At 46.6% G+C, this 12072-nt stretch overlaps 1 protein-coding gene across 3 annotated transcripts in view; it reads left to right on the top strand.

The window, feature by feature from the left end:
- Positions 1-11485, top strand: part of zfpm1 (zinc finger protein, FOG family member 1) — a 103719-nt gene extending 92234 nt beyond the window's left edge. For 2 of the 3 annotated variants that reach the window (XM_064952021.1, XM_064952019.1), the window contains exons 5-9: positions 2609-2714; positions 3572-3796; positions 4685-4915; positions 5100-5342; positions 6479-11485. In XM_064952021.1, coding sequence (XP_064808093.1) covers positions 2609-2714; positions 3572-3796; positions 4685-4915; positions 5100-5342; positions 6479-8937 — 3264 coding nt within the window. In that variant the 3' untranslated portion in view covers positions 8938-11485. The remainder of the gene's footprint in view (positions 1-2608; positions 2715-3571; positions 3797-4684; positions 4916-5099; positions 5343-6478) is intronic. The other variant, XM_064952020.1, reaches the window with a different exon arrangement.
- The last annotated feature ends 587 nt before the right edge of the window (positions 11486-12072 follow it).

The following is a 12072-nucleotide window of genomic DNA, read 5'->3' as shown; positions in this document are numbered from 1 at the left end:
GAGAAAATTACATTTTCATTTTATACTCAGCAATGACCAGGCTACAGAATGAACGAATAGAGAAATGAAATCAGTCGAGCATCATTTGCATTCAAGTTTTATCGGCGTGAGAGGAGGGCGTTTTTGGGAGTGATAAGGAGAGGGCGTCGCAGACTGCGTTGGGGGTGGGGGGTGAGGTGCATGTGCACGTAGGCTTTGTGTGTGTGTGTGTGTGTGTTGAAGGTGGATATGGGGAGGCTGGAGGGTGTGTGTGGGGGTGGGTTAATATCAGACCAAATAATTAGATTCGCTATCGTCTCGGCGGCAGCAGTGCGGGGATCAGGCAGATTAAAGCCCGGCTGGGCTGATTAATATTCATGAGGGACGAGGGTCCGGACGAGGGGGCTTAGACTGCGCCTCAAAGACTCCCTCACTGAGGGGCTTAAAGCGCTCTCAAAGTGCCTGGGTCCTAGGGAGACCGCCAGGGTGAACACAGGCAGTGCTGAGCAACATTAACTTCTCCTCTTAGTCTTTTAGTTCTCCTCCTAATACCCCTCCCTCGCTCTCTCCCTGTTCCTTGGGAAATGTGTTTCAATCAGTGGGGCTGGCCACTATGAATTGTGGGATAGTTTACGGCAGTAGTGGTGGAGTGGGCTGCCTAGTAGGTGGATGTGTTGTGTTCAGAGGTAAGAACTTGCCATTTGATGATGTTTAATTTGATACTGTGCTTGTTGAAAATGTCCTCCAGGCCAGAGAAATGTGATACTAGAGGCTTCTCTGCTCCTCTTAACTCAACCATCTTTAGTGGCCATGGCCTCTGTTGGCTTTGTTAATTACACATCCTAATCAAACTGTAATCTTTCCGCATGCCTTTTAGTTTTCATTATCTGTGTTGGTTCCAGACAGCATTTAAAGTCCCAGTGCAGCCAGGGCCCAAAGCCTGATCAGAGTCAGCTAAATCATCATCTCCACCTCATCTTCGCTCTGGTCGTCTCTGAGAATATCTCAGAGAGAGATGGAGGTAGATAAAGATGCTTGGATAGAGATTATTATTATTATTTTTGTGCATTTGTTCATACTGTCCAAAGACCCTCTTCAATCTGTTGTATGGCTCTATTTTTCTGTCTCATACACTTTCCTTCAAAGTCGGACCACACTGGCCTTTTCTTCAGTGAATACCAAAGCATCATGATAGATAGATTTGTGATAAATTAGTCTGAAACAAATTAGCAGCACTTATAGCTCAGACGGCTCCAGCATTGGGTTCCAAATTAAAACAAAAGAAGCCGTATCTCTACATCAGCGCAAGTTCCCCATGAAATACAATACGCAGCGTCTTTAGGCTAGAACAGACTGATTCAGAAATAAACTACACTTTCCTCCCTCGCCTCCCAACTTGCCCCATACAGTATATACTCCTTTACACAAAAACATTTCCTTTACACAAAAAACGTTCCCCTCATATTCTCTCTAAATGTTCCAGTCAATGTGGTACCATGTTGGAATATGTGTACCCCTGTAGCAAGCAGATTGACTGACTGACTAACTGGCCGTAGTTCTCCTGAAGCAGTCTGTCAGGGCTGATGCATGACTGCTTCCACCTAGTGGAGCCAGAGTGTTCTGTATGTCCTCATGCCTCCATGCAGTGGTAGCACCTATAGGCCTTGTGCATCTATACTGAAGTCGTGAAGCTCAACCTAATGCTACTGTGTTTTATTCCATACTCTCATAAATGTATTATTGAACCTCACAAAGACTACATTTTACTGGGACTGCTGTAAGTTATTTGGTTATGAATGCACAATGCTTATCTGTGCCATAACACACAGAAGTACGTAGATGCGTGTGGGTAAGTGTCTCATGTAGACACACGATGTCTGTGGGAGTGATTGTCAGGTGGAATGCTCTGTGAACTTCAGCTGAACAAAGACAAGATTGTGCAGAGGATGGCACAGGTGTGTGTTTCTCTCTGGTGTGCCCTACTCTGGCTACAGCCTCACTTACACATGTGCCACCACTGACACACATTCTTCAGCACTCACACTCATACACACACACACACACCGCGGGATTATGACCTCCCTCTATTCACAATCCTTTTGTCCCATCATGTATTGAGAGAAGTTCCTGAGAGGGCGTCCGGGTGAATAGGAGCACTACGACCTCATCGGATCTCCTTCCTTACCTTTTCTTCTCCTTTCTCCTGGGGTCTCTCTGTTCCTTCCCTCTTTCTCACTGCTGCTATTTATAGCTCTTTTCTGTGAGTCTTTGTTCAGCCCGTGCCCCTTCCTGTCCCTCTATGCTTCTGATTGGCCGTGTTAAGGGGCTTCCCCTTCCCACTGAAAAATATGAGTCCTTTTATTGCACACTATGGTCAATGTGCTTTAAAACAGTACATTCAGAGGACGTTGTCTTGATTAATTCATTGTTAAACCTCACTGTTCAGTACAGTAGGTCTTTGCCATCAAATGTAAAGAGGAGTATATTTCTATATATAAAAGGTTCGTCTGAATAGACTTGGCAATTTATGTGAGAATCAGAAGATATGTGATGTTAGATGATAATTGTCATTTGACCCTGTTTTTCCAGAACAAGTCTGACAGCCTCTGTATGTTTATTTGTATGTCAGCAGATCTCCAGGCTGATGCTGGTGTGTGAAGACGATAACGGCTGGCTCAGTAGAGTCCCGCTAACCTCCGATGCCACAGCTGCCAACTGTACCATCTACAGTCAAGGTAGTTAACCAACAGACCTGATCCCAGAAATGCCAAACCATCAACACAGCCCACATACATATAATGCACCATTAACACTGTTACATTCTAGTCATTTAGCAGACACTCTTAAGCGAAGCAACTTACAATCAGAGATCTCTTATCAGAGTGACCCCATAAAGACACCATACACAGATCTTTTCACCTGCTATAGATTAGTATACATTCCATAGATATCATACTGTATGATACCATGTATGTAGTTCTAGTACAGGCCCCAGGTGTGATGTGTGTAGTCATAGTACAGGCCCCAGGTGTGATGTGTAGTAGTTCTTGTACAGGCCCCAGGTGTGATGTGTGTAGTTCTTGTACAGGCCCCAGGTGTGATGTGTGTAGTTCTTGTACAGGCCCCAGGTGTGATGTGTGTAGTTCTAGTACAGGCCCCAGGTGTGATGTGTGTAGTTCTGATGTGTGTGATGTGTGTAGTTCTTGTACAGGCCCCAGGTGTGATGTGTGTAGTTCTTGTACAGGCCCCAGGTGTGATGTGTGTAGTTCTAGTACAGGCCCCAGGTGTGATGTGTGTAGTTCTAGTACAGGCCCCAGGTGTGATGTGTGTAGTTCTAGTACAGGCCCCAGGTGTGATGTGTGTAGTTCTTGTACAGGCCCCAGGTGTGATGTGTGTAGTTCTTGTACAGGCCCCAGGTGTGATGTGTGTAGTTCTAGTACAGGCCCCAGGTGTGATGTGTGTAGTTCTAGTACAGGCCCCAGGTGTGATGTGTGTAGTTCTAGTACAGGCCCCGGTGTGATGTGTGTAGTTCTTGTACAGGCCCCAGGTTTAATTTGAGTTGTGCGGCCCTCTCACTCTCTCTTTTCTCCAGGTGAGGAGCTGTATTGTAAGGTGACCCAGGACATCTCCACAGGTGACAGTCTGTTGGCCACACTGTCTCTCTCCTCCGTGAAGCAGCTGTCCTCGTCTCAGACCCAGGATGTGGTGGTGAAGGAGGAGCCTACAGGTGTCTACCCAGCTTCTCTCCACTCTGAGATACAGCTCCTCCCCCAGCAGGCTGGGATGGCAGCCATCTTGGCCACGGCAGTTGTCAACAGTGAGTGTCTGCTTGCCAAGAATAATGTGGGTGTGTATTTGTGTGCGCACTGCATGCGAATGTGCATGCATGTATTTGTGTTCTTCGTGCCGTTTAGTCATTAGATGCGTAGACAAACCCTACATGTGTACAGTTATACACTTTCCATGTAAACAACAGACACTGAGGGACTCAATGAAGACCAACAGTTCACCATGCCACATTTCCTCATTCACCCAGTACACCAGAAGGTGGCAGTGTAACTCCTCTGCACTGCCTTGTCTCAGAGGTAGACTACATGGTAATTGCGTTCACGCTCCTTCATTAAGTCCCTTATTGGCAGTGTAGTGTTGTCGGCAGCAGGAGCAGGCATGGACATTCTGTGATGAGTGCATGATTAATCACCATATCAAGCTAAAGGGTAAAACATGATCATCCGTATCCCCGCTTCCTGCTGTCGGAGCACTCTCCTGAGGACTGTTGGTAATTATGGATGTTATCAAAAATAGCCTGTAACACCAGCCCTGACACCAGATCAGTATGATTACCCCGCACGGGTGGGCGCTCGCTCCCACAACCTCTGTGCTCTCGTTGCCTTGGAGACCCCGGAGCAATATCGAGTGCTTGCTCGTTCCGCCACTGAATCGATCATGTGACTGGTGTAAAACAGGTGTGTGTGGTGATGTGTGTATACACATGGATGAACATCATGTGTACATGAAAGTGTATCTACTGAATGTAACATTTTAACGCGTAATCAGTGAAACGTTAAACATGCAATCTTTAAAAAGAATGAACATACGCTGCTCTCTTTCTTGCATTGTTTTTAATTATGTATGACAGATTTGATAAATGATTGGTTGTTGTAGGGATAGAGTTTACAGTTGTGTTTGTGTTTGATTGGTCCAGAGGACATCTTCCCGTGTAAGGACTGTGGGATCTGGTACCGCAGTGAGAGGAACCTCCAGGCCCACCTCATGTACTACTGTGCCAGCCGGCAGAAGCAGCAGGCCTCCTCCTCCCCCCCACTGGACAAATCCAAGGAGTCCTACCCCAACGAACGTGTCTGTCCCTTCCCACAATGCAACAAGAGCTGCCCGAGCGCCAGCTCCCTGGAGATCCACATGCGGACACACAGTGGTGAGACCTGTCACAATACATTCCTTTAGCTCTTTCTCATAGCAGACCAAGGATCAAGTGAGAATATGCGTGAATATTCCTCTTTTAATAATAGCTTGTAACAGACCTCTTTCTTCAGCTGTTATTAGGGGAAGACAGTCAATTTAGTTCAAATATTAAAGATATACATGTCCTGTGCCTGTAGGTGAGCGTCCTTTCGTGTGTCTGATCTGCCTGTCAGCCTTCACCACTAAAGCCAACTGTGAGCGTCACCTGAAGGTACACACGGACACGCAGAACGGAGTCTGTCACGGTTGTGGCTTCGTCTCCACCACGAGGGACATTCTCTACAGCCACCTGGTCACAAGTCACATGGTGTGTCAGCCCGGCTCATGCAGTGAAGTGTACTCCCCCGGCCCAGGCCTGCCCAAACTGCCTCTGTCCACAGGTAAACACACAGACAGACTGGATCATGTTGTTTACTATCCCAGTGAGAGGATAATAGCCCTGCCTTTACTTCAGAACAGCAACTACATAGAGGACTACATCAAGCTTGTGACTCTACAAGCTTGTTGGATGCGTTTGCAGGTTGTTTTGGTTGTGTTTCAGATTATTTTGTGCCCAATAGAAATGAATGGTAAATCATGTATTGTGCCCGTTTGGAGTCACTTTTATTGTAAATAAAAATAGAATAAGTTTCTGAACATATGGGTGCCCACTTTGATTGCAGATAATCAAAAATTAATTGTGAATAATCATGATTGAGAAAATTACAGATGCACAAAGCTCATACCCCCCCCCCAAAAAAAAAAATGCTAACCACCCCTGTTATTGGTAACGGTGGGATGTTAGCATGTTTTGGGGTTATGATATTTGTGTATCTGTAAATTTCTCATTCATATGATTTTCTGTACTCATGGTAGGATCCACATGAATGTATTCATATATATATATATATATATATACAGCTGTATTCTTATTCTTGTGGTCCTGTATGGCTCCTTTGGTAGAGCATGTTGATTACACCCCCAGGGTTGTGGGTTTGATTCCCGAGGGCACCCATTTGTAAAATGTATGCACACATTACTAAGTCGTTTTGGATAAAAGCGCCTGTTAAATGGCATATATCATTATTATTCTATTACATCCAACACATTTGTAGACTCACACGCTCGATGTTGTCATTGAGTGCTAGGAATATGGGATCAAATACTACACTTTTAACTAAATGTAATAAGCTATAAGTGAATTTGTCCAAATACTTATAACACCTTCAGATGGGGGGACTAGATACATAAAGTGCATTCATTTCTAAAAGTAAAACCGATGTGAAAATACCCTCAAATAAAAGGTGACTTTGTGTACAGTCACCTTATAAAAGATTTGATCTCAAATTCAAAATGCTGGAGTATAGAGCCAAATTAAAAGTTGTAGCTTCACTGTCCAAATAAATACATTTGGGAGTGTATGCATATGAGGATTTGGTCCTATAGGCTATAGTGCATAACCACCAGTGATTTCATGTCATGTTTAATAGTAGGAAACACATTTCTAATAATATGTCTCTGTCACTCTCTGTGGCAGGTCTAAGTCCTGGAGACTCCGGTGTTGTGTTGAAATGTCAGGTATGTGGCCACATCACAGACTCGCCTGCTCAGCTCCAGCAGCACGTTCGCACACACCTGGAGGTGAGGGTCCCGGCCGAGAGGAGCCCCACACCCCGCCAGACCACCCCCTCCTCGGCCGACCACCCTGAGCACCTTGATAGGGAGCCCCCCGCCTGCGTACCCCACCCTGACTCCTCCAGCCCTGGGGCCAATGGGAGCTCAGCCACCCCGCGAGGCTACAGCCCACCTGACCAGCTCCCCACAGACATCAGGATTAAAGAGGAGCCGCATTCGGACTCTGAGAATGAGAGGCAGGAGGAGGAGATGGAGGGGGAGCGGGTGGAGAAGAGCCGTGGACACAGAGGTACAAGCTCCTCTCAGACCTCCACCTCCCCTAGGAGTCCCTCTGCTGTGGCTGTGAAGGCAGAGCCAGCCAGCCCCACCCCTGGCTCCAGCCCTGCCCACCTGGGAGGAGCTGGCTCAGTGCTCCCTGGAGAAGATGTGTTCCTACCCCAGTACATGTTCAGCCAGGAACCAGCCATCCTTCCCCAGGCCTCAGAGATACTGGCTAAGATGTCTGAGATGGTCCACAGCCGGCTGAAGCAGGGCCAGGTCCCCCCTGGGGCAGCGCCAGCCTTCTACCCCGCTGGCACTACAACCACTGTCCAGAAGGGGGCCACCTGCTTCGAATGTGACATCAACTTCAACAACATCAACAACTTCTATGTTCACAAGAGGCTGTACTGCTCCAGCAGGCACCAGCAGGGAGACGTGGCTGGCCCAGTGAAGGAGGCGGCGTCGGGGGCCACAGTCCCATCAGTTGGACACGGTTCATCCCCTCAGGCTGGATCAGGTAGTCGGGCAGCCTCAGCCTCCCCCAGTGACTCAGATCCTGTTCCAGGCAGCACCGCCACACAGGGCAAGCTGGTGGAGGTGAAGAGTGAGAACCCTGGGGTGAAGGAGGCTGTGTCCTCTTCTTCCTCTGAGGGGGAGGGTGGAGGAGGAGGAGGCCGGGCCAGCGAGTGCAGCCAGAGTCCCAGCGGCTCAGCAGAGGACCAGGAGGACGACCCCACCAGAACCTTCTGTCAGGCCTGCAACATCCACTTTAGCCGCCATGAGAACTACACAGTCCACAAACGCTTCTACTGCGCATCGCGCCACGATCCGTCCAACCAGCGGTCAACCGCCGGCAAAGCTACCTTCCTGCCTCAGCCCATCCGAACACGCAAGAGGAAGAAGATGTATGAGATCCACATGGCTCGGACTGAGGCCCTGGCCAACGCTGCTGCTGCCTCTCTCTCTGCCCCTGGCCTGAGCATAGCTGTGAAGCAGGAGGCTGCTGCGTCAGTGGAGAGGGTCCTGGAGTCCCCAGTCCCAGCCCTATCTCTGGGCCTGCGTCCAGCCACCTCCCGTAGTACCAGCCCTGACAGAGATGGCCCCATTGACCTGAGCAAGAGGCCCCGTCTAAGGGAGGCCCCGCGGGGCAGCAGCATCCCCTCTCTGCCCCTCACTGACTACCACAAGTGTACCGCCTGCAGCATTAGCTTCAACAGCATTGAGAACTACCTGGCCCACAAGACCTACTACTGCCCAGCCACCACCCTGCAGCCCCACACTCTGGAGACGCTCCACAGGCTGAAGAGACCAGCATCCATCTCCCCCAAGAGCAGGGCCCTGGAGCGATCAGACGTCCACTCTGAGGCCAAAGGGCTACTCACAGAGAAGGCTCCTCGGGGGGTCTCGCTTAGCCCTCACCTCTCTGCCTTACCTGGCTCTGGCTCTGAGGCTACATCACCTTACAGTGTCCCTGCCGCCAAAGGCCCAGGCTCTCCCTCTGTGGTCTGCCCCTACTGCCCTCCCAATAGGGCGGTGACCTGTGACCTGGTGGAGCACTTCAGATCCATGCATGGCCTGGTCCTGAGCCTGGAGGGCCAGCCAGCCATCATCAGCCCTAGCCTGAGCCCTAGGGATGGGACCCCTGCCACCCCGCCCAAGCTGGTCCTCCGATCCTGCAGGGACAGCATTAATGGCCGGATCAGAAGGGACACTGTCTCCCCATCCTCTCCCCTGGTGAACGGTAGCCCCCTGGGACACCATGCCGAGGGTGGCAGCTCCCCCAAGGCAGTCCCTCCAGCTGTGTCTCCCACCAGGTCCCTCCCCCTGACTGTGTCCCCTGTACCTGAGGTGCTGAGAGAGGTGGGGGTTCTGAATCACCAGGTTGCTGTCACCCTGCTCCCAGACAAGCCGTCCCTCACACTGGGTCTCCCACTCCCTGTTCCGGCCCCTCCCACACCCAAGACCCTCCTGATCCCCCCTGTGCAGAACGGTAACACCCGCTTCTGCCGGCTGTGCAATATCAAGTTCAGCAGCCTGTCCACGTTCATAGCCCACAAAAAGTACTACTGTTCCTCCCACAGCGCTGAGCACGTCAAGTGAATGGAGCCCCAGTCTGTGTCCCCTCCAAGGCCCAAACCCAGCTATCCATTCTTGTCAGTGCCACCAAGGCATGGCACCATCTCTGGACTGTATGTGTTTGAAAGTGTGACTGTTACTCGCCAGGCACTGGGTCGCTTCTCGCTCCCGGTATTGTTACTATGTTAACATATTTCTCCTTATGGGTCAAAGTTTCTATTACACTAAGAGCTGAGATGCGCTACCTGCACACACAGTTGTGCCCACGTATCCCTTCCCACCCACCTCAATAACTGAAACCCAGCCCTCTTTCTCACCTCTCGGGTCCACAGAATGTTGAAAATGTGACTTTAGAGTCAACATTTAGTCTCATGAGCAAGTTTAATTGAATTGTTTGTATTACAGTCATCTTTATTTGATTATGATTGTTTGGAGCATTTCTTGCTGATGATGAAACTCGCTTTTCCTGAGCTGTTGATGCTCTAGATCAGTCAGTGAGTGGGGACAACTATTGTCCCCCAGGGCCCTCTAGTGGAGCTGACTATCTCCACTCTTTTATTTCTACTTGCCTGTGCATAGTGTATGATGTTTTCAAATAATTCTTTATGCTTTTGTTTGAACACTGGCTGTTTTGCTAACGAGAAAGCTAAAGCATTTTAGCTGAATTACAGAAATGAGTATCACATGGTTAGCCTACCAATTACAGAGGAAATATTTGCAAATGGATAGATTTGGTTTTCCTACACCACAATTGCATTCTCTTAATGGAAGGAAAACATGTGAACTATTTATCTTTGAGTCCTCACTGATTTAATGTCGACAGAAATCTACCTAGCGTCTGAAAATATTTGTATTTTTTATTTGTATATTTTTCATACTGTTCAAAGGAACTGTTTCAATCTCGGCGTGTAAAGGTGTTTTTGTAAGTGTAGATATGTAATATCTTTCACAGTAATCACTGGGATGATACTGAACCATATTTTCCTTATTGTCAGCATTTCTTTCTTCTGCTCTTTATTCATCGGGAAAGGTTCAAACTTTTCTGTTTTCCTCCAGTATTTGGTCATTAGGTACAGCCTATTTTGCCAGATAAACGATTTGATGTAAGTTTTAAACTGGTATTATTATTGGGTAGAAGGAAGGTGATTGGACCTGAGTACCAGGATGAAGACACAGCACTTCCTCTATGCCTCCCCCTCCCCTCTCCCATCAGACCTGGCCCTTAACCCACCAACCCCCTACTGTATCATTATATCCCTACTCTGCAGCTGCTGCTTTACCACCATCTGACTTATGTGATGCTTGAATTAGACATGGGATCAGTTTAAATCAATGTGGATTTATTGACACCTCTTAGAGCAGTGGTATTCAAAGTCGGGGGAATTGGCATTTTTTTTTGGGGGGGGGGGCGACAAAAAATTATGAGTATTGTATGGGACAATATACAAATATGTTTGAGAACGACAATTAGAAAAATAAAACTGTTGATTAAATGTATTTTATTGGTTTCTTTTCATTTTGATAAGAGATGAAAATGCAATGAAAAAATGCAATTGTTGTTTGTTGATGTAAAGATACAATTTTCCAGATTTTAAGGCTGTGTCATTAGATTTGGGGTGGGGTCGCAAGAATTCTGGCAGAAAGATTTGGGACCTTGATGAAAAAGTCTGAATATCACTGTCTTGGAGTGTGTGCTCATTCTGTTTTGTTTTTCCAGTAATGAAGTTTAAAAAAAGTTAAAAACGGGAGGTGTAAGAGAGAGATAGACAGGGACAGCAGACGTATTTCACAGATTGTTGAGAGACGTACACAGTAGATGGCTCCTAAAACTGTCATGTGTAAAACACAAACACACATGCATCCTTGGTTTACAAAGTGGTGTTGAATAGACCTGCGAAATGCAATCTTTCCTTTGTCAGAACTTGCTATACTGGCACAGCCTTACCGTAGGACTGAGTTAGTTTGTTCTGTGCTCCACTATCCTCACTAATGATGATTTGAATGGATCTGTATGTTACTTGTGATGTCCCCTTTCCTTCCCTGTGTTATACAGGCAGATGTTTCTCTGCTCTAAAAACTGGAAAACAAAATGGTGGTGAAAATGAAAGTTGAGTATTTTTGCTCGGTTGTGGTTTTGAACAGTGCTGTATCAGTCATATCTTACCCAAGAGTGTTTACAATTGCATTGCTTCCTCTTTTCTCAAAGAGATTAGCATTTTCAACAAGTCACAAATCGCGGAAATCAATGCTGAAAACCATTTTGAATCCCATTTATATTGCACTGTGTTGTTCAAATGTGCTGAATGTTTTCGTTTTAGAGGCTTTTTTTGTAAGTATTTATGTTTTTACAGCACTTTTCCTCTTCTAAACTAATTCCTTGAAGGACTTGCTGATCAATTTCAACCTTTTCACGTGAACTAAAATTAATTAAAACATTTTGTGAATGATTACAAATGTCAATAATGGAAAGTAATAATGAATGTCAGACTTTTCTTCTTTGTTTTGTCAGTTCCACTACACACTTGTCCAAACTATGCATGGGAAATAAACGTCCTGAGAGACATTAAACAGTTTCAAACTTCTATCTTCTTTCACATTGACCTGGTCCACCTACAATTGACCTCTTCTCATTTGATCTCTCTTGGCTTTTATAATGCTTTCCACAATAGATTTCAGGTCACACAAATCATTTATCTTTTTATATAAATTATTGTGTGCATGTGAGCCTCAGGACTCGATGAATCATCTCCACAGTGCCGACATGCTTTTTCTCGCGGAATGATTTAATTATATTTCCTGTTGAAGAAATGTATTATCCCCAAAGTCTCAAGGCTATGCCTATTTAGTACTAACGATGCATTCAGGCTCTACTATTCTTCTTTTATAACTAACAGAACGTAGGTTGTGGACATACTGAAATCTTTCATTGAATTTGTCTCTCTACTTATCCATTTCCCACAGTGAGTTTGAAATCTGTTGAAATTGAACATTTTCACCACAACAAATGTTTACTCTAAATTATGGAAAAAGAACATTAACATCCAGAGCAGCATCCATGTAATTTTTCAGAAAGCTTGTCGATTCCTGGGGTCAGTATCGACTACAGTCAGTATTGATGGCCAATCAGCAAAAAGCTCCTATAAGCAACAAGATGGGCTA

Source organism: Oncorhynchus masou, chromosome 31, assembly GCF_036934945.1.
Source record: "Oncorhynchus masou masou isolate Uvic2021 chromosome 31, UVic_Omas_1.1, whole genome shotgun sequence".
Taxonomy (NCBI): domain Eukaryota; kingdom Metazoa; phylum Chordata; class Actinopteri; order Salmoniformes; family Salmonidae; genus Oncorhynchus; species Oncorhynchus masou.
This window is presented reverse-complemented; position numbering and strand designations above follow the sequence as displayed.